The sequence below is a fragment of the Elephas maximus genome, chromosome 22, assembly GCF_024166365.1.
Source record: "Elephas maximus indicus isolate mEleMax1 chromosome 22, mEleMax1 primary haplotype, whole genome shotgun sequence".
Lineage (NCBI taxonomy): Eukaryota > Metazoa > Chordata > Mammalia > Proboscidea > Elephantidae > Elephas > Elephas maximus.
In genome coordinates, this window is record NC_064840.1 from 54,909,016 (window position 1) to 54,933,858 (window position 24,843).

At 49.9% G+C, this 24,843-nt stretch overlaps 1 protein-coding gene across 1 annotated transcript in view; it reads left to right on the forward strand.

Annotated features, from left to right (window-relative positions):
- The window catches only part of LZTS1 (leucine zipper tumor suppressor 1), a 66,668-nt gene extending 42,089 nt beyond the window's left edge, over positions 1-24,579 (forward strand). The window contains exons 2-4 of the mRNA XM_049866632.1: positions 14,574-15,047; positions 16,743-17,546; positions 20,387-24,579. Of these exons, the coding sequence (XP_049722589.1) occupies positions 14,706-15,047; positions 16,743-17,546; positions 20,387-21,061 (1,821 nt within the window). The 5' untranslated portion in view covers positions 14,574-14,705 and the 3' untranslated portion in view covers positions 21,062-24,579. The remainder of the gene's footprint in view (positions 1-14,573; positions 15,048-16,742; positions 17,547-20,386) is intronic.
- Positions 24,580-24,843: the final 264 nt, after the last annotated feature.

Consider the following 24,843-nt stretch of genomic DNA (forward strand, 5'->3'; position numbering starts at 1 on the left):
TTCATTCATCCATTCACTCAGAAAATATGTATTGAGGTTTGCACGGGGGAGCCCCCAGGTGTCCGCAGACTGTTCTCTGGGAGGTTTGCAGCCTGGGCTGAGATGATTAACTAGCTCTGAGGCTCAGTCCTGCCCCAGCCCCAGCCCCTGACCCAGACCCGGCCCTCATCTAGAGCAGCAAATGGGAGGAGGGCTCAAGGACAAGGAATACAAACAGTGGAAGGAATTGCAGATAAGGAAAGCTGAATCAGGCAAAGTCTCTGCTGGGGAGAGGGAAAGGGGCGAGGGTCATGGGGAGAATCATCTTTAAAAGGGAGTCAATTAACCCTGGGCACGCGACCCGTTGAGGCCCAGAGAGACCGCTGCTGGGGAGCTGGCTTGGTGCCCACCCACCAGTCTGGTGCGGCCAGGGCCCTGCAGTCCCAGCTGGCAGACGCCTGGAGTCTGCTGTCACATCTCTGCAAAGCCCAGCTGCCCTCCCGGAGACAGGAGACAGGTCTACCACTGCAAGTGGCCAGGAGCCCATGGGAATAGAACATGGGAGCCCTCCCTGCAGCAGGAAGGTAGAGGGTGGGGGAGTGGGTAATGGTCTAACCTTCCCCAAAGGCTTCCTCCCTTGACTTCCAAGACACGTGAGGATTGAGTTCTAACGTCTTTCCACACTGCTTTAAAACTTCACAAGCACATTGTTTGGTTTAAATTCTTCCAGTGTGTGTTGTTGTTCTTTGTGGTTGAGCGTCTTTGTGTATGTGATCCCATTTAATAGTGATGATTGCCCTGTGAGGTAGGCATCAGCTGGGCTTCTCTGACACAGAAGGCAGTAGAGAAGCTAGAAGGTTAACGCTCTTGCCAGATGACAATGCAGACCTGTCAATCTGTGACCCTTTGTTGAGGGCCTAATGAGATAATGCAGGTCAAATGCCTGGTGAATGGCAGGTAAGGTTCCCTCATGGATACCCAGAACTGTGTGGGCACAGCCCCTGCCCTCTGGGGCACACCTGAAGGGACATCCAGTGTTACAGCTGGGGTCCCTTCTTGTCAGAGTGACAGCAGTAGGCAGAGTCCACAAAGTGAAATGGCTTGCAGAGTGTCCCAGAGCAGTAAAAGGCAGAGGAAGAATTAGAGCCCAGGCTCCCTGGCTTCCGCCTAGTGTCTTTCTATGACACGGTTCCCCACACATACCAGCATGTCCTTGGGGTGTAGCACACGAGGGCAGAGAAGCAGGAGGGAAGAATATACGGGTACGTGCCAGAAGTGGGTGACCTGACAGCCCAGATAGCGTCTTCTGCCAGGGTGTTGGAGAAGTGGCAAGGCAGGGCAGATGAAGAAGTGTGAACCTTCGTTCCACTCCTGTACGAAAGGAAAAAATAACCAAAAAAACCATGTTGCGAAGGTGGAGTGGGCTGTATCTAATTCAAAAAACCCCTGCTAGTCAGCTCTGAATCTTCAGTTAAATTCGTGTTGCTTTTTAAATTCTTTTTACTGTCTTGTCTCCCAGTCAGCTCCTTGAAAACAGAGACCCTGTCTTACATTTGTTTGCATTGGCCAAAAGCTTTGAACAGGCCTGGGAGGTGAGGGAGAGGGTAAACTTTCTTCTCCCTAAGGTGATCAGTTGATTCAAATAAAGTCAAGAGACTACAGTTTGGGTCGAAGCCAGGTTTGGATGCTAGTTTTGTAGACTTGGCTTCGGTATCTACATGTTGTGAGACTACAGGAAAGTTACATGGCCTGTCTGTGCCTCGCCCTTCCCTTCTGCAAACTAGATCAGCCAATCCTGTGCCTCCCTGTGAGCTGATTGTATCAAAAGTAGTTATTAAACACCTATTGGGTTAGCATGGTGCTCCATACTGTGTGTCATACAGAAGTGCTTTAGACCTCACCGCTGCCTTCAGGGAAGTTCAGAGGTCTTTGGGGAGATAAAACCTACACCCCTAGGAAGTTAGATTATGCAAGAGCTGTCCCTAGGCTGTGCAGGCTAGATGCCAAGTGAGCTGTGCACAAGCAGGAACTGGGGGCCAGAGCGGGGGCTTCCTGGGGTCTGCAGGGCTTCCCAGAGCAGGGAGATGTGACCCAGGCCTGGAAGGAGGCTTTATCCTTCCTTAGGAAAGGAAGCTGATGTTTCACTGCGTGGATTCCAGTTCTTTATGAGAAGCCATGTCCCTCTTCTTCTTGGCCCCCAACATGATGGCTTGGCACGTGGTCTTCCCTCAGGCTGAGTGTGAACGAATAGTGAGTGTGCTGCTCTCCAAGTACCTCAGCTGGAAATTGAACAGGAGAATGCAAAGGCGTGGTCCACTGCTAAGATTAGAAGCTATCCTGGAGTGGCGTGCCTGCCCTGAGGGAAGGAGGGAGCTGCAGGCAGAGTTCTGACCCCAGCCCAGCAACCACCAGCCATTTCTCGAGGCAGGTCAGCTTTTCCACCAGTGGCTGGGGCCCACACAGAGCCTGCGGCCGCTTCCTCTGCCTTCTTTAGTACTTGAACCCACATGGCAATCATCTTTGAGTGGAGCAGTACTATGAACCCACAGAATGACTCAGTGGAATCTCATTTGTACCAGGCACCGGAGACACACACACACATGTGGCCCAGGTAGAGCAAAGGGGCTGCCTCCCTCCCTTCACCCCCAGATCTGGGAAATGGAACCCAGCTGACCCTGTCCTGTTGGGAAACAGAAAGAATATTGGTTTCCAGTTCAGAATTGTGATGTCACCTGGGCCTCAGCGGAGTCATCTGTGTAATTTGTGTAGTGAAGGAGCTTAGGTAAAGGCTCTCCAAGACCTGCCTAGCTCTGAGTTATGGAATACCATGGAAGATGCTATCCTCAGTGTCCAGGCTGCCTTATAGCAGGGAAGGCCTCTGTTACCTGTGGCAGAACGACCTCTCTGCTTTGCCAAAGCCTCTTCACACCATCCTGGTGCGTGGTTCCTCCCTCCCGCCTCAGCTCTGCCAATGGCACCGTCTGAATATCGACAGCAGTTTCCCCTTCCCCTCCCTCAGACTGGAAACCCTGGTGGCGTAGTGGTTAAGAGCTATGGCTGCTAACCAAAAGGTCAGCAGTTTGAATCCACCTGGCGCACCTTGGAAACTCTATGGGGCAGTTCTGTTCTGTCCTGTAGGGTCGCTATGAATTGGAATCGATTCGACAGCAATGGGTTTGGTTTTTGGTTTCCCTCAGACTAATATGGTCAAGTGTGTTTGGGGCCTTCTGTCCCACTTTTGCTGCCTTCTTCATTGGAGACGTTGGCTAATCAGCATCTCAGGTGCCACCTTCCTTGGAGGCAGGATTCCATATAAGGGCAGGGAGTTTTAAAAAAGTAGACAGCTTCCAAGACCCAGAGAAAATAAATCTTGGGAAAATTTGCACACATGTGGGAAAAGAATATACAAAAGGTTCTAGTAACAAAACGGAAACATTTGAGTAGGAATGGTGCATGAAGCGTAGTGGGCACAACCACACAACAGGTAAAAGGAATCACCTAGCTCTAGGTGTGTGGACGTGAATGATCCCAAATGTAAAATCTTGAGTAAACAATCAAGGTTGCAGAATGATGCATGCAACATGATACAATTTATATATAGTAAAAAATCACAAAACAGATACATATAGCATTTATATGTGTTACAAATATGTTTAATGATGCAAAAACATACCCACTAAATTTCATGATAGTAGTTCAGGTGGCGCTTGACTACTAACCGAAAGGTTGGTGGAAGAAAGGCCTGGCAATCTGCTTCCATAAAGATTACAGTTGAGAAAACCCTATGGAGCAGATCTACTCTGTAACACATGGGTCTCCATGAGTTGGAATTGACTTGATGGTAACAGGCTTGGTTTTCTTTAGTGGAGTGTCAGGAACTGGGACAAGGGTTGGGGACACCTACACTGTCTGGAACTTGCATATTACAGTCTAGGTACCCCCCCATTTTGGATTGCCTGGGCCCCTTCGTTTACCTTATATGACCCCCTTTGAAGTAGGTCTGAAATCTGTTTAAGGCTGGGCAATAGGATTGAGCTGGTCCCTGGAGTCTGTGTGTGTGAGGGGCAGGGGCTTTGTTGAGGAGATACAACGTATTTTCTTTGGTTTCACTTCCTCCCTCTGCTCCCACTTTCCCAGTCCTTGAAGGGAAGCAGAGAGAGTCATTAAAGTTAAGTCAGTAACCTCAGACCACATTATATGTTCTTTCCCAGAGCCCCAAAGTTCACGTTTGATCCTCAGAACAGGATATGTTAATGTTTTTAAACTGGGTCCATAGGTGGGCTTTAGGGGTCAGGGAACCCTATGGAATCATAGCCAAAGGTTGGAGTGGGTATGTGTTTCAGGGGAGGGAGAATTGATAACTCTCATTAAATTCTCAAGAGGCCTCAAAGAAGAGCTGAAAGGAATCTAGCTCCTCCTGTTGTGGTTGGAAGTTGAGCCCAGAGAGGGCTCCAGGTCCTGGACCAATGAGGGGGAGATTGCATCTGGTCCTGCAGTCTGTGCGGGGCCCTGAGTTCAGAAGAATCGTGGGGCAGTCAGTGCACTGAGACCTCTGTGGTCAGGCCAGGCTCTGCTGTGGCAGCACAGCCTGGCATGCCTCTCAAATTAACCATCTATTGCATAACTGAACATCTTGGAGAACTGTCCTGGAGAATAATGAGAATACTAATAGTAACCAGCTCGGGTTATTTTTCAAAATACTTTGAAAGCTCTCATGTCCTTTCATCTTCATGATGTAGTCATGTGGCAGCGCAGGCATGGTTATCTTCATATTACAAGTGGGGAAACTGAGGTGCAGAGTGTCTCAGTCACTTGCTCAAAGTCACCCTGAGTTAGTGGTGGAACTGAGGTTATAAACTCATGTTTTCTGTCTGTTCCTCGAAAACCAGGTTTTGCAACCTCAGTACAATTGATAGTTTGGGTCAGATAATTCTTTGTAATGGGGGACTGTCCTGTGTGTTGTAGGGTGTTTAGCAGTATCCCTGGCCACTAGACGCCAGTAGCTGTCTAGTCATAAAAAAATGTCCCCAGACATTTTCAAATGTCCCCTGAGGAGCACAGTTGCCCCCAGTTGAGAACCACCGTTTTAAAACATCAAGCTCCTTCCTACCTCCGGGCCTTTGCACTTGCTGTTCCCAAAGATGGGACCATTTTACCAAAAACTTCATCAGGTGGTTTCCTCACTCATGTCATCTTCTCAAAGAGGCTATCCTTGGCAACCACATCTAAAGTAGTAAAAGAAAAAATGGGTGGGGGGCAGAGAGAGATCCTGTCCTATCTCTGGCTTTTTTTTCCCCCTGTGCAGTTAATATTCTCCTTCCTTCCCCAACTTCTCTACCTTCATCTGCTCCCCACTGTAGCGTCTGTCCTTTGCATAATACTTGGCCTATGTCATATGCTACACAAATATTTGCTGAATAAATGAACAAATCCCAACACCGCAGTCTGCTCAGCTCTGCCTTCAGGCTAATTTGTGTGGCAGTTACTGAGGACACCCCTCGTGGGCTCTGATGCCCGTGGACCTGTGGGTTTGGGGAGTGGGCCGCACAGCCAGCCCCAGCTGCTGGTGGAACGTGCAGGTGAGGGAGCGGGCAGGCGCCCTCCCCCGCGGGGACTCTGATTGGCAGCGTCACGACCCGCATCTCCGTGGGCGCGCACTTGGCGGCGGCTGCAGCGGCACCAGCCGGGACTGGCAGGGGCGTGCCCGGCGGGAGTGCAGAGAAGCCGTGGCTGCGCAGCCTGTGAGTGCCCCAGCTTGGCGCCCGGCGGCGGGCCATCAGGCTCAGCAGGACCGCTCCCTTGGCGCGAGGGGGAAGGGACTGGGAGATGTGGAGGGGGGTGAAAGAAGGGGAGCAGGCCCGAAAATAACAGGCTGAGAAGGAGGGAGAGGAGGGAAGTGTGAGGTGGGGGAGCAGGAGGTTAAGCATCCTGAGCCTGTGGGGTGACCTCTCCACAGCAGACTGCAGACTGTGCGGGGGGGGGGGGGCGGGGGGCGGGGAGGGGAGAGGAGGAGGGAGGAGATGGACCCCCACCCCCCTTCTCAGGCCAGAAGTCAGCATTTGGTGTGGGCAAAGGCATAGTAGGTTCTCCCCATGGAAAGAGAGACAATTAGTTTGGGATGGGAGGGTGAGTTATGTTAACCTCTCACGAAAGGAGCCCAGAGGATCTCTTTTCAATGCGGTACTTCTGTCTCTGTATTCCAGAAAGGGAAAACTAGAAGAAGCCCGTTGCTTCGGCTGCAGCTCAGGTTTCCTCTGGGCAGGAAAGAGTGCAGAATGGAGAATGTGTGGTGGGAAGGGGGCAGCTAAGGAGTTTGGATCTGTGTTGACCTACATGGGTTGGGAGAAGCAGCAGCTCCGAAGTGAGGGCTTCCCATGAGTCCACAAGTCATTTCCCGTCCTGGCTGTACCACCACACTCAATGTGGAGTAGGGGTGTGGCGAGAAGAGTGGGAGTGTAAGGACCGTGGTGGGGAACATGGTAGGGAACGAACTAAAGGTAATGGGGTATAAGGGCTTGTGACTGGTACTAGAGGGAAGTCTTCTGAATTCCATGGGGCCAGATTCTGAAAAGCAGCTGGAGCAGGTTCCAACCAACTAACCAGTTGCCATCCAGTTGATTCCAACTCACCAGAGTAGAACTGTGTTCCATTGGGTTTTCAATGGCTGATTTTTGGAAGTAGATCACCAGGCCCTTCTTCCAGTGTGCCTCTGGGAGGACTTGAACCTGCAACCTTTCGGGTAGCAGGCAGTCAAGTCGTGTTAACTGTTTGCACCACCCAGGGACTCATGGAGTAGGTTGTTGTTGTGTGACGGAGTGACCCCATGTGGCAGAGTAGAACTGCCCCACACGGTTTTCTTGGCTGCAGTTTTTCTGGAAGCAGATCGCCAGGTCTTTGTCCCAAGGAGCGAGTAGCTGGTGGGTTCAAACTGCCAACATTTCAGTTAGCAGCCAAGCACTTAATTGTTGTGCCGCTAGGCCTCCTTCCGTCAACTACTTGTGCTTCTTCTTTTCTTAGTCTTTTTTTCTTCTCTTTTCTTATGACAGGAAGACTACTTCCACATGGCTTCCTTGTCTGTAAAATCAGTAAGAGGTCATACAGGAAGAGGTTATGTGATACTCAGCTCTGAGGTTCTGTGGTTCCTTTATTTTGTCCTCTCTAGTCCTCCCCTCTTCTTTTCCCCTTCTTGGGTCTCTAAGATCTATGCGATTGCTTATTTCTACCTCAAATAGGTACTGGGGCCTTGGTGGCGCAGTGGTTAAGAGCTACAGCTGCTAACTAAAAGGTCAGCAGCTCAAATCCACCAGCTGCTCCTTGGGAACCCTATGGGGCAGTTCTGCTCTGTCCTATAGGGTCTCTGTGAGTTGGACTCGACTCAAGGCAATGGTTTTTTTTTTTTTTTTTTTTGGCCAAATGGAATTTGTTTCCCAGGAATAAAAATGTGCCCCTTCACCTTGCCCTTACTGAGGGCAGAGACAGCAAGTCTGATGGGGGTGGGTTGGGAAAACCTTGAGTTTGGGGCCTAGGCTGGGTCACAGCCAAATTTTCTGTGATGATCTCTCCAAGTTAAAAATGTTGACTGGTTCTAGCGGGGGGGGGGGGGGGGGTCAGGGAGGCTAGTCTCCTGAATTCTCTGGGGCCAGATTCTGAGAAGCAGCTGGAGTAGGTTCAAAACTAGTTGCCATATAGCGACCCTATAGGAGAGAGTAGAACTTCCCCATAGGGTTTCCAAGGAGCAGCTGGTGGATTCACACTGCCAACCTGTTGGTTAGCAACCAAGCTCTTAGCTACTGTGCCACCAGGAGTAGGTTAGGGGGTCCTTTTTCACTAGCTGCTTTTGACTCCTGTTCTCTTAGCTTCTCTCTTCTCTAGACACTTGAGGTGGTAAGCTGAGCTTCAAGTGGATTCCAGGATAACATCAAGCTTCAGAACTCCTCTGTGTATCAAGACAGGGGTGTAGGGGCAGGTTGTCTGGGGCTAAGGGATAGATCTGCCCTCTAGGAAGACCAGCAGTAACCATTCTTCAACCACCTCTCTCCTTTGCTGCAGGCATCGTTTATCTTCTTCCTCTCTCAATCTCCTAGGGCTCTATAGCACAGTGCTGGTGCACAGCAAGTCATTGAGGCTGAGGGTCAGCTTAATGAAAGAGCTTACACCTACCTAAAACCATGTTGTCATCTGCCCTGTAGGGAAATGAAGCTGTGACTAGAGGCCATGGGCCTTAATTTCTTCTCTAGGTTTTCTCTCCTTAGCCCTGCAAACTCACTTTACTACCCAGGACAGGAACCCTGAGCCTCAATTGTGAAAAGCATTCTCCAGCATGGAGATCGTAGAATTTGGGCCTAGGTTCAAATCCTACCTTGGTCAGTTGCCAGCTGAATGACAAGAGCCAAGTCCCTTATCTTCTCTGAATATAGATTCATTTTGCTTATTTTTGTTTTAGGAGCCACCGATACAGTCTTTGTTCTCATGGAGCTTATATTTGGGTGGAGAAACACACAGTAAACAATTACTTTTAAACATAAGATTATTACAGGTTGAAGCAAGTCTTGTGAAGGAAATAAACAAGTTGATATAATAGAGAGTAGTGAGGGAGAGTCACAGGGGAAAGCCACCTTGTAGAGGTGGTATTTGAGTTGAGAACCAAAGGATGAGAAAGAATGATCTGTGTGAAGAGCAAGGGGAAAGAATTCCAGGTAGCGGCAACTGCAGGTACAAAAGCTCTTAAGTGGGAAAAGGCCTGGTGTGTTCAATGAACAGAAAAGAGGTGAGTGTGGCTGTAATTGCGGAGGTGAGCAAGGGAAGAACGGTGTGAGATAAGATTGGGGCAGTGGGTAAGGAGTCCCTGTTTGACTCTGAGAATGGTGGGAAGCGTGGAAAGGTTTTCATGGGATCAGTGCACTGGCCTGGACACTTCAGATGCTTATGGTGAACAGATCGGGGAAAAATAAGTTTGGAGGCTGTTGCAAAGTCCAGGTGAAAAGAGATGGCAGTGGAACAGTAGAGAGGGGAATAACTTCCCATTGTACCCAGACCCAACCCAGTCAGTTGGCCTAATATTATAGTTGTACTCCAACTATATTATCAACTTCTTGAAGGCAACACCCATGTCTTAGCCTTCTGTTTATCACACACACATCTGTAGAGCACTTACCATGCGCCAAGCACTTTACTTTTAGTAGTTTGCTTCATCCTCATAGTGGTCTTGTGAAATAGTTAATATTTCCATTTTATGAATGAAGAAACTGCAGAGAGGCTAATACCCAGTGCCGTCGAGTCGATATTCAAGTCCAAATCTGTCTGATACCATGTCCAATGGTTTTATTTCTGCATATGGAGGTTCTCATAAATGTGTATCGGGTGGGTGGAAAAAATTAGGAGCTAGTTGCCCAAGTAGTGTCATGGGTAGAGTGCTGGAGAGTCTTTTGATCAAAAATAGCTTCCCTGCATGCAGTCAACAGTGGAAATCCTACCTCATGGGACCCGGAGGTTGGGGCTAACCAAGACATAGATGACCTGGGGAGAGAACAAAACACATTTTTTTATTGTCAGCTGTTAGGTTACAGAGGAACTTGGTTTTCCTCAGTAGAGCCCTGGGGGAATAGGGTGTAGTAAAGTTGCGTTTGGAAGGGAGAGGACTAGTTCTAGAAAATCATGAGGATAGCTTGGGGATGATACAAGCTGACGAAGACAATGATGATAAAAATACCTACCATTTATTGAGTGCCTACTGTGTAATACCAGGAATTTGATAAATACACCAGACCTGCTGTCTTATGGTGGCATCTCATATACTTCGCATAAAAGTCCCATGAGATAGGCTTTGCTGCATTTCCTTGATTCTGACAGGTCATTAATTTAATAAAAGCTTTTCACTTAAAAATACGCATTAAAGTTACATAATGATGTTTGCTTTGTTGTATTTTCACTAATGGACTAGAGAACATATTTATCCATAACGTTTCCACTTTGTTCTTCAGGTTAGCAATGCAAGTTTGAATCCAAGCCTTCATATGCAGAGTCCCAAGAGCCTTGTGGCTCCCCATAGGCTATGCACATGTGGCTTTCCATAACCTACCCAGGACTGTTTTCGCCCCTTTAGGATCAGTAATATAATTCACAGCAGAGCAAAGAATGCAGGGCTCCTTCTGTATTTCCTATTTTACTGAAACTTTAGTTTTCCACCATAATTCACAATGCATAACAATCATATAGCCTTTCCTAGAAAAAGTGTGATTTATTAAATCTACATACATGCAGGCAGTGACATCCCAGCTTATTCCTCTGTCTGGTTACTGGCAAGGTTGTTGTTCTTGTTTCCTAGTCTTGGGTTGATATCTGATATTACTGATTTTCTAACCAGAGAACTCCCTTTAGTATTTCTTGTAGTTATGGTTTGGTTTTTACAAATTCCGTAAACTTCTGTTTATCTGGAAATGTCCTAGTTTTGCCTTTGTATTTCAGAGACAGTTTTGCTGGGTATATGATTCTTGGCTGGGAATTTTTTTTCTTCAATGCTTTATATAATTCATCCCATTGCCTCCTTGCCTGCATGGTTTCTGCCGAGTAGTCCAAGCTTACTCTTACTTACTCTCCTTTGTAGGTGACTTTTTGTTTATCCCTAGCTGCTCTTAAAATTCTCTCTTTATCTTTGGTTTTGGCAAGTTTGATTATAGTATGTTTTGGTGACTTTCTTTTAAGATCTACCTTATGTGGAGTTCAGTGAGCTTCGTGAATAGATATCTTCTTATCATGATATCAGAGAAGTTTTCTGCTAACAAATCTTCAACAATTCTCTCTGTGTTTTCTGTTATCCCTCCCTGTTCTGGTACTCCAATCACTTGTAGGTTATTTCTCTTGATAGAGTCCCACATGATTCTTAGGGTTTCTTCATTTTTTTTTAATTCTTTTGTCTGATTTTTCTTCAAATATATTGGTGCCAAGTGTTTTATCTTCAGTCTCACCAGTTCTGCCTTCCACTTGCTCAATTCTGCCCCTCTGACTTTCTATTGAGTTGTCTAATTCTGTAGTTTTATTGTTAATCTTCTGAATTTCTGATTGCTGCCTCTCTGTGGATTCTTGCAGCTTATTAAATTTTTCATTATGTTTTTGAATAACCTTTTTAATTTCTTCAGCTGCTTTATCTGTGTGTTCCTTGGCTTGCTCTGCGTGTTGCCTGATCTCCTTCCAGATCTCATTCCTGATGTCTTAAAGAGTTCTGTGTATTAATCTTTCGCACTCTGCATCTGGTAATTCCAGGAATGCACTTTCATCCAGAACATCCCTTGATTCTTTGTTTGAGAGCTAGTTGAAGCAATCATGGTCCGCTTCTTTATATGATTTAATATTGACTGTTGTCTTCAAGCCATCTGTAAGTTATTGTATTAGTTTATTTTATGTTTGCTTACTGTATCCTAGGTTCTTGCTTTTTGTTTTGATATGGCCAAATAGGTTGCTTGAGTGAGCTAGCTTGATTATTTTTGCCTTTGGAGCTCTAACTCCTGTCACCAGATGGCTAGAGCTGTTATCAGGTATGTCAGCCTAGGAGTCCATTCACTTTTCTTGTGTGGATTCAGCTTAGGTGTCCAGGTAGCTGGTCATCGAGTGTGTGGTACAGGCTCTGTCCTACAGTCTTAGAGGGGCAGGGGTGATTGGTGTAGGTACCGGTATCTGGTTGCAGCAGGGGTCATGCTCTGAACAAGGCAGTGGGCTGACAGCCGGCCCCCAAGTGTGTGTGATGAAAGCTGTCCTTGTTCCCTAGAGCACACGGGTGGGTTCTGCAGACAGACCCTGGGTACGCAATGCTTTTGGTTGTAAGGACTGGGAGGTACCAATTATCCTTGGACCTCTGTCATGGGTGGCTGGGTAATGTGAGTGGAGCCACCAGTCCTTAGGCCTCTGATATGGGTAGGTAAGGTCCCTGTTTAATAGGCAAAGCAGTGTCAAACCTCAAACACCCACCTGTCCACCACACAGCAGTTGCAGTTTGCCAACAAGGGCCTATTCTCCTGAAACAGGCCCACACAGGTCCACACAGGGGGGAAAGGTTTTCAAAGTCTGTGGACCATTTATGCCTGGAGAGGAGCTGTTCCTGTCCTGAGCCCCCCCAGGTTAGTGGAGCTGGCAGATTATCTTTTCCCCCAATTGTGAATTTATTCCTTCTCTTAGGCTGGAAGAATGTCTCAGGACGTACGACAGGACCTATCTCAGGCCCAGGGAAGTCGACAGCCACTGAAGCCAGCTTGGGGACTGGGGGTGTGATAAAATTACTCAAGTACTTAGCTTTTGCCAAGAGTGCTGTTCTCCTCTGGTTCCAGAGGTGTGAGTAGGCTGTGCGGCTGGCTGTTTCTCCCTGAGGAAACTGCGGCCAAACGGTACCACCAGCCCGCTACAGCCGCTCCCGGGAATGGTACCTGAGGGTTTCCAGTGATTCAGGTCTGGCAACTCCTCTCCACTTCTGAACAGTCTCTCCCTCCCGCTGCCGCACAGTCTGTTTTCTAACTTTGCTTTTGATGTTCAGGGCTCCTAGCTTGTCATAAATATAATTGGTTCACATGTTTTTTTGGGTCTTTGTTGTAAGAGGTTCACTGGAAGCGTCTGACTACTCTGCCATCTTGGCCTCACCCTCTTGTTGATCTTGTCTTAAGCATTGATTATAAGATACAATTCTATTTAAAAAAATTTTTTTTTTTTTTAAATTTCAATGTGTGTCATAGAATTAGTTTGTAAAACTGAAGATTAAACAGTTAAATAATTTGCCTCAGGATGTCACAGCCGGTAGGTGTTATAGCTGGGAATCCAAACCAAGTCTATCACATACTTCTCAGCTTGTGAAGGTACAGTTATCACCTCCTTTTTTCTCTCTTGAACCCTTTCCAATCAGACCTTTATTCTCACCACTCAACCAAATCTGTTCTTGTCAAGGTCACCAATGATCTTCACATGGCTATCCATTGACCAATTCTCAGTGGCCATCTTGACCTCTTAGCAGTATTCGACACCATCCTTATGAGTCAGTTTCTTTACTTGGCTTAAAGGTCTCCTACATCACTGTCCAAGCTTTCTGGATTTCCTTTGCTCATTGCTCCTCATATTCCTGACCTGATGTTGAAGGGCCCCGTGAACTAGCTCTCAAACTTCATCTCTTGTCTTCTTGCATTCATTCTTTGAGTGACCTTATCTAGTCTTGTGGTGGTGTCTATACACTAACTACTCTTACTCATAAATTTCTAGCCAACCTTTCCCCATACACTGTACAACCCTTCTTTCATGTCGATCGAATAGGTTTTGCAAACTTAACGTGGCTTAAACCAAACTCCTATTTTCTACCCCATCCCGCCCCAGACTGGCTCCCCTTGTGGCTTTTTGCATCTAAATAAATGGCAGCTTTCTTCTTCTAATTGCCTGATCAAAACCACTGGAGTCACCTGGACTCCTCTGTTTTCCTCACTCCCTACATCCAATCCATTAGCCAATTCTATCAGCTCTATCTTAAAAATATATCTCAAATTTAATCACTTTAACTGTGTTGGCAGCTGCCACCCTGGAGCAACCATATCTGTCACTCACCTAATGTAACTGGCCTACCACTTCCACCCCAGACCCTCAACAGTCTCCTCTCCACCCAGCAGTCAGAGTGACCTTCTACAACCTAAGTCATCTGCTTAAAGCCATCCAGTGCTCTGCATCTCAATCAGAGCAAAAGCCAAAGCCCTTATGACCCACCAGGCTCTGTGTTGTCTAGACTCTGTTAGCTCACTAATTTATTTCTCCTCCTACACACCCTCTGCTAACAGTCCTCCAGCCAGACTAGTCTCTTTGCTGGCCTCACGTATGTCAAGCCCACTCTACTCAGAAATTCAGGGCCTTTGCACTTAGGGCTCCTTATGGTAAGCTCTCTCTCCCTAGATTTTGTGTGGCTTGCTCTCTCATTTTTAGTCTCCTCAGATGATACCTTAACAGAGACACCTCCCTTAACCACCCTATATAAAATAGCTACCTCCCAGAACTCTGTCCTTCTAACTTTGCTTTATTTTTCCCCATAGCACATATATCACTTGAGAGATCATTGCCATCAAGTTGATTCTGACTCATGGCGACCCTACGTGTATGAGAGTAGAACTATGGCCCATAGGTTTTCAATGGCTGTGATGTTATGGAAGCAGGCTGCCAGGGCTGTCTTCCTTGGTGCCACTGAGTGGATTCAGATCGCCAGTCAGCTGGTTAGTAGCTGAGTGAAAACCGTTTGCGCCACCTAGGGACCTGTCACTTGATATAATATACATTTATTTGTTTATGGCCTACCCAGAGTACACTAAATGGGATCCCCGTAGTGCAAGGACTGTAACTGTTTTGTTGACTATTGCATCCCCAGTACTTAGAACAGAGCCTTATTGAAGTAGGCTCTCAGGGCGTATTTGCTGACTTGCTGAGAAAGGAGGAATGAATGGAGGACTCAATAACAGAAACAGGGCTAGGTTTGTGACATGTCTTGCTCTACTGCACTGATCTAGCAGTCAGAATTAGTTACCATTGAGGACTGCCCAGGGACTGGCCCCTTCCCAGACTGACTTCTGCCCTGTGTCTCCTTCCAGGTCTACAGTCGCCAAGGCTCTGTGAAGATTTTGCTATGACTGCAGTCCCCTCGCAGTGTCAGGACTGCCCCTTGCTGCCACAGCCACGCCAGGCCCACTCCCTGTCCTGCCTGCCCTTGGCTCTCAGTCACCATGGGCAGCGTGAGTAGCCTCATCTCCGGCCACGGCTTCCACAGCAAGCACTGTCGGGCTTCCCAGTACAAGCTGCGCAAGTCCTCCCACCTCAAGAAACTCAATCGGTATTCAGATGGGCTGCTGAGATTCGGCTTTTCCCAGGAATCGAGTCATGGCAAGTCCAGCTCCAAAATGGGCAAGAGTGAAGACTTCTTCTATATCAAGGTCAGCCAGAAGGCCCGGGGCCCACACCGCCCAGATTACACTGCCCTGTCCAGTGGGGACATGGGCCAGGCTGGGATGGATTTTGGCTCATCTACGCCACCCAAGCTCATGCCCTTCTCCAATCAGCTAGAAATGGTAAGCGGGGGTCTGTGGTGAAGGTGGGAAGAGTTGGAGAGGCGGGAGAGCAAAACGGAGGTAGAGGGCCTGGGGATGAGATGATCCTTGAAACATTTAAATCTCCGAAGAAGCAGAGGCATTGATGGTGACGGTGTATCACAGACAACAAAGGCTGGACAAGGGACTGGAGCACTGGTCCGTTCCCTAAACCAGTAGTGTTAGCCAGCCAGCAAGCAAAGAGCAAATGGAGAAGCTAAAGCCTTCCTGAGCTCTGTTGGATGTAACTGTGGATTGTTAAAGTGGGACAAACAGCATCATTTTCAAGCACATGAGAAGAGGAAATAGTGTCTGTAAGAGCAGATGGAGAGTGTGCTTGGAGAGTTGGCAGCTTCTCTCGAGAATGGACTATGCACACCCCATGGTTGTGGTGGTTGTTACCTGCCATCGAGTTGGTCCCCAGTTGATTCATGGTAACCCTATGCACAATGTAACGAAATGCTGCCTGGTCCTGTGCCATCCCCATTACCGGCTGGGGCTTGGACCATTGTGATCCATAGGGTTTTCACTGGCTAGTTTTTGGAAATAGATCACTAGTTGCCTTCCTCCTAGTCTGTCTGTCTAAAAGCTGGAACCTGTTCAGCATCATAGCAGCAAGCAAGCCTCTACTGACAAATGGGTGGTGGCTACGCATGAAGTGCCTTGGCTGGGAATCGAACCTGGGTCTCCCACATGGAAGGCGAGAGTTCTACCACTGAACCACCACTGCCTCACCCCCCATGGAGGTGGGGCCTTTTTCTCCTTTGCTGCTCTGGTGGTGTAGTAAGCTCCTCGCTCCAGCCGGGCCCGGAAGTGTCTTTGGTTGGATAAGGGCTATGAGTTTACTGTTATCATTAATTTAGCAGGGATGAGGGCAAAAGTGTCCTACATACTCAGACATTCAGTCTTCATACCAGCCAAAGCATTCATGGGTCCCACCGGTGGCACCAAAGACAGTTTTCCTCTTTAATTCTTGTTCACCTTCCCACCTGGGGGGAATGAATTCATGGCTTTGATATACTAGGAAAATGCACCCTTTGTTTGAAAAGAGCATTAAGCTTTGCAAAATAAAGTGCTCTATAAACTGCAAAGTACTCTGCCAATGAAAATTATAAGTTTTAAAAAATAGGGTCATTAATTCAAGTGATCTTTCCAGCCCTGTGAGAAGCCAGGGCCAGTATTCTTGCTCCAAGCTTTAATGGAAGAGGCAGTGAAGGTGAAGAAAGGGGATCCATTTGTACAAGGACATCAAGCTTGTCCAGACTAGAACTTGGGCTTCCAGATTCCAGCCTGATGCCTATTCTACACCACACAGAGACCCAGAGCCAGAGCCCTGGCCTGAATATCTCAGCCTGTGAACCCAAAAATGGTGTTTATCTCAGGAAGCCTGGGTCAAGCTGGTGATAGGTTGGTATTTTCGTGAGACAAAGTGTCTAGGTGATCATTAGGCCATTCCCCTAGGTACCAAGGGTTTCTTCCTTCTTAGAGAGATTTAACACATTAGGCTGTACTAGAGCAACAGGTGCGATTTATGGCTGCTGACCAAGAAGGGGGGCCACATGGGCTGGAATATGCTCAGGTGGGTCACAGAACCAGCACACAAACCATGTGGCTGGACAGAGATGGGATAAGTGCTGAAAGGAGACTTCAAGGTCAATGTGGTCTGTTTCCTCCCAGGGATCAGAGAAGGGTGCTGCGCGTCCCACGGCATTCAAGCCCATGCTGCCCCGGTCAGGAGCCCTCCTTCACTCCTCCCCTGAAAGTGCCAGCCACCAGCTGCACCCTGCCCTTGCAGACAAGCCCAAGGAACAGGAGCTGAAACCCAGCCTGTGTTCCGGGGCACTCTCCGACTCTGGCCGGAACTCCATGTCCAGTCTGCCCACACATAGCACCAGCAGCAGCTACCAGCTGGACCCGCTGGTCACCCCTGTGGGGCCCACCAGCCGTTTTGGAGGCTCAGCCCACAACATCACACAGAGCGTCATCCTCCAGGACAGCAACATGATGAGCCTGAAGGCGCTGTCTTTCTCCGATGGTGGTAGCAAGCTAGCCCACCCGGGCAAGGCGGATAAGGGCCCCTCATGCGTCCGTGCCCCCATCTCCACGGATGAGTGCACCATCCAGGAGCTGGAGCAGAAGCTGCTGGAGAGGGAGGGTGAGCTCCAGAAGCTACAGCGTAGCTTTGAGGAGAAGGAGCTGGCTTCCAGCCAGGCCTATGAGGAGCGGCAGCGGCGCTGCAAGGAGGAGCTGGAGGGCCTGGAGCCCAAGTGCAACAGCAAGATGAAGCAGGCCTCGCAGAAGAGCCAGCGCACACAGCAGGTGCTGCACCTCCAGGTGCTCCAGCTTCAGCAGGAGAAACGGCAGCTCCGGCAGGAGCTTGAGAGCCTCATGAAGGAGCAGGACCTGCTGGAGAGCAAGCTGAGGTCCTACGAGAAGGAGAAGACCAACTTCGCCCCAGCGCTGGAGGAGACCCAGTGGGAGGTGAGGCTGGTGCCATGGTGGTGGGCCTGGGGGAGTCAGGTGTTTGGGGCCAGGCCTTCAGGTTCTGGCCAGAAATGTGTGAACACAAACTATTTAGGTAGACTGGGCTCAAGGGCCAGCTTTATGAAATGAAGGGACTCCCTGGCAAACCATGTTGGGGAATGCATTTAGTCCTGAGATCAGAATGGAGCCTTCCACTGTCTCCCCAACATCATCCTTGTGACTGCAGAATTGAACATACTGAGTCATTGGCTGGGAAGCTGGAGCGGAGAGAACCAAGGCCTGACCAGGCTGGCCAAGGACCAGGTTTGCTTCGTCAGCTTCTAAATGGCTCAGAAGAAGCACAAGGCGTGCCTAAATTCATGCAGGGCCAAGAGCCCAAGAGAGAGGATAGAATTTATATATTGTTTTTAAGGGAAGTGACCCCGTTACTAGTAAGAATGGCCCCATTAATGGCAGGTCTCAGTGACGGAATTGGCCACTCTTCATGGAAGTATTAGTGGAAGCTTCTATTTGATGGGCCAGGGTGGGAACATGCAAGAGGAAGAAAGGGGTGCACACACACGCATACCACTCAGACACACCTAGGAATGAGGCACCTTGACCAGGCCTTGGGGAAGAACCTCGTAAGCCCCACACCCTGCTAGTGGGAGAGCTTTTCTTGCCTGGAGGACCCTGGGGGTGGTGTGGTGGGAAAGGTAGGGGCCTGTGCATGGCAGCTCTGTCATGCACCCCCATCAAAGACTCCTACCCTGGGAAGGGGGTGGGGGCTATTGTGTCTAGCCCTCTACCTCAGGCCCGGGTAGAGCAACACCACACCTGGACGAGGTGGTCCATTCTCAAAAGCACAGCAGTTTTGTTTGCACTGGAGCTTCCTGTGCTTGTCCTGGCAGTTAGGGTGACCAGTGTTTTCAGGAGCAGAGAATAAAATGACTCTTTGTATGGAAGAGATGGATGGGGGACTGGGCAAGTGAGGAAGGGAGAGCCCTTTTCTGTTTTGCTGGGTTTCTCAGAGAGACAAGTATCAACCATGTCAGTGTCTTTCCTCTGTCCCACTGGTGTTGACACAGCAGTGCTTTCCCAGACAAGGCTCAGGGGCACTTTCAGGCCTCTCAGAGATCTACCTAGTGTCGTGTTAGCCATCCATCCTCGTTGCCCTTTCTGAAGCCAAGGTGGACATTGCTGTGATCTTGTTCCCAGGTTGTCTAGTCAGGCAATGTCATAAAAAAAAAAAATATATATATATATATATATAAAATAACTTACGATGCATAAGCATATTATTGTTAACATGTTTGTAATAATAATAATAACTTATGGAGTGTTTATTAAGTGCCATGTCCTAGGTCCTCTCATCTAATCCCAACAACCTTATGAGGATTACTTTTAGTGATCCTTAATGTATAATTTAGGAAACTGAGGCTCAAAGTGGTTACGATAGCAAATAGTGACCTGCCCAAGGTCACTGCATATTAAGTATCAGAGCTACAATTTGATTCTAACAGTTTGGCCCCTGAGTTCACATTTTTAATCACTACTCTGTATTGCCACCATAGTGGTGATCCCAGATCCCTGGGCTCCTAAGTGGTAGAGCCAGGATTTAGACACAGGCAGTCTGTTTCAGAGCCCATGCCTCAGCCATGCCTCTCTACTGCCTCCGCCATGGAGTGAGTACAGCTTGGACATGGGAAAGCATCCCAGTGTCCCATGTAAGTATTGTGGGTGGGGCTGACCTGTGCAGTGTTCCAGCGGCAGTTCCTGAGAGAAAGGGAGAGGTTCTCACATGAGCGGACAAGTGAAGGTGGCTTCCAGTCTTGTTCTGAGAACCCATTCTGGAGTGGCCCAGGTCCTCGCCTTCATCATGGCCACTCGCCATAGGACAGCAGTAAGCACTGTTGAGGCAGCCCACCAGACTGGCTTTTGAGTCAGCCATGACCCTAAATGGCCAAGACCCCAGAGACAAGTGGTTCTGACGGAGTGCTTTGGTTTGCATCAATGCTTTTTGCCAAAGTTTGCTGAGGTATAGGACTAGAAATGGTGGAAGCTTAAGGCAGGTGAAGAATACAATAATCCATAATCGAGCAGTTCTTTATTGGGTGCTGTCCCTGAGCTAGGCATGGTGCTTTAGTCCCTGGGGATACGGTGGTAAATATGTGAATATAGCCTTTACCCCAGAAGAGGAGAGCTGGGTATGTGTAGGGAGTAGGAGTGAGCTCAGAGGGTTTGGCCGTAAACGTGGATGATAGAAATCAGACCGACGCTGAAATCGAGACCATTGGTGTTAATGTGGACGATGGAGCTGCAGCAGTGGGTAAATTGAGCCAGGACTCTTTGATTTACACACAGTCTTGGGTTTGACTGCCGATTGAGATTTAAACCCTGACCTGGGGATGAGGCAGGCCTGTGATGGACCAAGCTGGGAGAATGAAAGACATCTTTAGAGGGACTTGGCCTTCATGAACATCTGGAGCCCTAGTGGCACAGAGGTTAAGCATTCATTGTTAACCAAAAGGTCAGTAGTTCAAACCCACCAGACTTTCGGCAAGAGAAAGATGTGGCAGTCTGCTTCTGTAAAGATTTACAGCCTTGGAAACTCTGTGGGCCCTTCTACTCTGTTCTGTGGGGTCGCTATGAGTTGGAATTGACTTCACGACAGTGAGTTTGGTTTTTTGGTTTGACTGTCACGTGTCATCCAGACCACTAGGTTTGGGGACTCTTAACTAAGGCACCATTTCAGGACGAGCTTCATTTTCTTAGGCAGTTAAGATACTACTTCCCCTGTGTTGAGGACGCTCACCTCTTGGCATCTTCTCTCTTCTCCCAACTCCCACCCTTGGCAGGTGTGCCAGAAGTCAGGCGAAATCTCGCTCCTGAAGCAGCAGTTGAAGGAGTCCCAGACAGAGGTCAATGCCAAGGCCAGCGAGATCCTCAATCTGAAGGCACAGCTGAAGGATGCTCGTGGCAAGCTGGAGGGTATGGAGCTGAAGACACAGGACCTGGAGAGTGCGCTGCGCACCAAGGGCCTGGAGCTGGAGGTCTGTGAGAACGAGCTACAGCGCAAGAAGAATGAATCTGAGCTGCTGCGCGAGAAGGTGAACCTGCTAGAGCAGGAGCTGCTGGAGCTGCGGGCCCAGGCCGCCCTGCAGCGAGAGGGGGCTCCTCTGGGGGTCCTGGGTGCTGGGCTGGGCGCCGGGGCCACCTTCTCCGAGGACATCCCTGCCCTGCAGCGGGAATTGGAGCGGCTGCGGGCCGAGCTGAAGGAGGAGCGTCAAGGCCATGACCAGCTGTCCTCGGGCTTCCAGCACGAGCGGCTGGTGTGGAAGGAGGAGAAGGAGAAGGTGATCCAGTACCAGAAGCAGCTACAGCAGAGCTACTTGGCCATGTACCAGCGCAACCAGCGCCTGGAGAAGGCCCTGCAGCAGCTGGCCCACGGGGAGGGTGCAGGAGGGTCTTTCGAGATTGACCTTGAAGGGGCTGACATCCCCTATGAGGACATCATAGCCACCGAAATCTGAGGGGTGCCTAGGAGAGGGAGGGCCGGGACCTGGCACTGGGAGCAGGGGTGCTGAGCTCCCTCCCAGTCTCCCTGCTCAGCAGCTCAGTTCCCTGCGAAGCCAACCTTGGAACACAGATGAAGAGCCTGGAGTGGGAGGGAGGGCTTGTGAGACAGTCTTTCTCTCCTTTGCAATGTCCTAGTGCTTGAAAACCCAGTAGAACATACCAGAAAACGGCTCTGACTCCCCTAGCCTTCCCAAGAGATGGGGTACAGGGGTGTCCATGCTTTGGTTAAGGGCTCCCCCAACAGAGGCCTTGGGGAGGTGACATGAGCCATTGGAAACAGGGACAGCCTTTCCCAGGGAAGGTGGTGACTGCCACAGATGCTGTGTGACCCCAAGGAGAGAAGCTCCCTTCTGTCTGTCTTTCACAACTTTCTTTTCCCTGGACACCTTGGGATGCCTTGGGAATGGAAGGAAGCCATTCCTGACCAGAAGCCTTGGAGTCTGACCCCACCATAACCTGAGCTCTTTTCCTCTGGCTGCGGCAAGGTGGAGAGGTTGGAGTGAGGTGTGCAGAGCTTGCTTGGCAACATCAGAGCTGCCCGCACCCTAGCAAGCCACAAAGAGGAGGGTAGAGCTGGGGCAATCCAGGAGTGTTGAGACTTGGCAAGACCGAGAGGAAGTCAAAGGGAGAGGCTAAGTAGTGACGATCATAGCAGGTACTGGCCGGACCCTGGGCTCCAGCTTCTCCCTCCTGGGCCTGACTGGAGATGAGCAGCCTTGGACAGCTGGTGATCTTTGACCTCACAGACCACTCTTCTTAAAGCCATAGACATGAGGCCCTGGAGTGGGTGTTGGGAAGGAAAGTTAAAGGCAGCCTGACACAGGGAGGGCCAGGCTCTCCAGTTGTTCCAGCAGAAGCCTCCTGATCTTTCCCAGTAGGGCTTCAGGTAGGGACTTCCCTGCCTGGTTCAGAGTTGGCCAGTGGCTACTCTAAATCCTCCCTCCCAACGGTCAGCCTTTTGCCTGCCACCCAGAATCAACAAAAGCCAAACGCGCTGCTGTCGAGTCTATTCCGATTCATAGCAACTCCATATGTTGCGGAGTAGAACCGCTCCATAGGGTTTGCTTGGCTGTGATCTTTACAGAAGCAGATTGCCAGGTCTTTCTTCTGCAGTGCTGCTGGGTGGGTTTGAACCACCAGCCTTTAATTAGCAGCCAAGCCCAGCTGTTTGTGCTACCCAGGGACCTTGCTTACCACCCAGAGTAACCCATACCCACTAAGATGGTATGTGTATGATCTGGGCATTTTCCACCTTTGCCTGTGGTCCTCTGAGCCTGGTTTCTGTATATCATCTTCAGTGCTACGTTCAAACCAGAGTCTTATAGGTTAGGAGGGGCCCCCGAGGTGCCGATGGGCTGGAGCCCCAGGCTGGGAGAACAAGAGGGGCATAAACAGCCTTATGAAGAGCTCAAGGCCACCAGCTGTCCTCCCTTCCCCGGGAGCCCCTCCTGAGCCCCAGAACTATAAAGAATCTAGAGAGCTTTCCTAGGGGGTGGGTCAGTGCCTGGGGGCGCTGAGGTTTCTCTTCTGAAAGGTGCAAAGGTGGTAGGGGAGAGAGAAGGTAGAGTTTCTCAGTTGCTTGGTGCAGGGAATTTTCTTTTCTTTTTCTTTCTTGTCTTTTCAGAAGCAAGCAGATCTAGCTAGCAGGCAGCCAGGCTGTTCGATGTTCTATTTTTGACTCTAACCACAGCTGCTGTTCTTAAGACACCAGCCCTTGCTGGATTCCTGAGCCTCCTGCCTGCCTGCTGAGAGGGTTGGCTGAGGTGGAAGAGTTGGGGATGGGAAAGTCGGGGGGCCTTCACAGTCCCAGGCCACTCTCCACTTCCGCTCCTCTGGCCCTGCCCCGTTCTCAGAGGCCCCAGGGGGAGGTGGGGGCTGCTTCTCTTCTTGCCCACAGTCCCGCCACAGCTCCTTCCCTGAGTGTGGCTGTGGGCAGGGTCACCTTCCTTGGGGCTGGCTGTCTGCCTTCCAGTCCCTGGGGTTAAGCTGTGCCTGTTCTCTGCCCTCACATGACAGAGGAGGTTTTCTGGAATTTCAAACCATTGCTCTTAGTCACAGGCTCAGTTTAAACCTGGAATTGACAGGACAAAAGCCCTCTCAACATCCTCCATTCTGCTCACCAAGTCATTCCCAGCCCCTAGTCTCCTCCATGTCACACCAGCCTGTGCCTTGTTCTTGTCCTTCCCAGTGACATTGCCCCACAGGGAAAAAGTGGCTGGCTGTCCCCTCCCCAGGTGCACACCCCCCAGGGAGGAGTAGCCAGAGGCCCAGTGCTCTGCCCCCAAGGCCTGGCCTCAGGAGAGGCGACGCTCAGCCTGGGAAGGGCTGCGTCTGCACAGAGCCTGCCTCTGCGTGGTGTGCCCTCACCCTCCACCCAGGGGAGCGCTGCCTTCCCCAGGCCACCCCGCACATTCTGGCCCAGGCCTGGCACACAGTCCGACGTGGCAAATGCCCTCCTTGGGCTGCATCAGCCCGAGACCCCAGAGTGTAAGGTGTCCTGTTGACGTAGTGACCTCGTTTCCATGTGGTTTTTCTTCCCTTCTCTGTGGAAAAACATCTTCACTGCTCTTGGACGCTGCCAAACTCAGCCTCCCCCAAAGGGGACCTTGGACAGCAGAGCTGAGCGGGGACTGGGACTGTCAGGCCACCATAGGCCTCAGAGTGGGCTCGGCCTCAGGCCGGCGAGGGCTCTCTGCCCTCCCTTTGAGCTCACCTGCCTCTGCTGGCACGCTTGCCACTCTACTCTGTCTGACTGGCTGCCCTGCTCCCTAAAGAATCCCTGGCCTGAAAACGATCCCTTTCTCTGCAAAGAAAAAGCACCGCCTCACCACGAGGACTCTGCTCAGGCCTTGGAAATGGGATGATCAGACTCTCAGGGGTCCCGGCTGTGGCTCTCTCCTCCGGGGACTGTATCCTGTAAGCGAACTCCTGCCTGGCACCCGTGGGCACAGAGCTTGTGCAGGGACTGGGAGCTGTCTCTCCCCTGGGCTCTGGTGGGGCTGCTCCGCCTGCCTCCCAGGCGCTTGCTGAGCCTCCGGGCCCTGCCCTGCCTTGTCCTGGGCCCCAGCCTGGGCCTCCATTATCAGTCATCTCTTGGAGAGAGTTGTCCAAAGGTAAGCCAGGGTGAGCTGCTGGAGGAGCAGTGTGCAGAAGAGAGACTTCCTGGGCCCTGAGCTCTCCTAAGCCAGTGCTGTCAGCTTAGAGGCTGTGCCCTTGGACAAGAGGAGCCTGCTCTCCTTGCCTCTTCTGCATTGGTCTTTGTGTGGCACCCTCAGGCAAAGCTGGAAGGCCCAGCAGAGGCTGGCTTTGGATGGACTGGCATTTGGAAGAGTGTGTACATAGATAGTATTCTCTTTATTGTTTTGGTGGTGGTTTGCTTTGCTTTTGCCAGCTTCATTTTATTTTCAATGCCATTTTTCTGGCCATGTAAACTATTTCTGGTAATTTTATGTTTTTATTTATGAGTAAAGAATGCCGTTTCTCATGCTGTCTGTAGCCATCTTTGTCTGACCCTGACCCATCTGTCCCCTCACTACAGGCTGGCAGCACCTTGGGCCCTCTACATCTTGATCAAGAAAGGTTATGCGGTTTCCGCCAGCAAAGGGGGTGAGGCAGGCCTGGGTGAACTTGGGATAGGAAAGTGGGAAAAGCATGGGCCTTGGGGTTACACAGACGTAAACCTGACTTCAAGCTTGTCCCTGCCACTCACCCCCCGCTGACTTTATCTGTAAAGTGG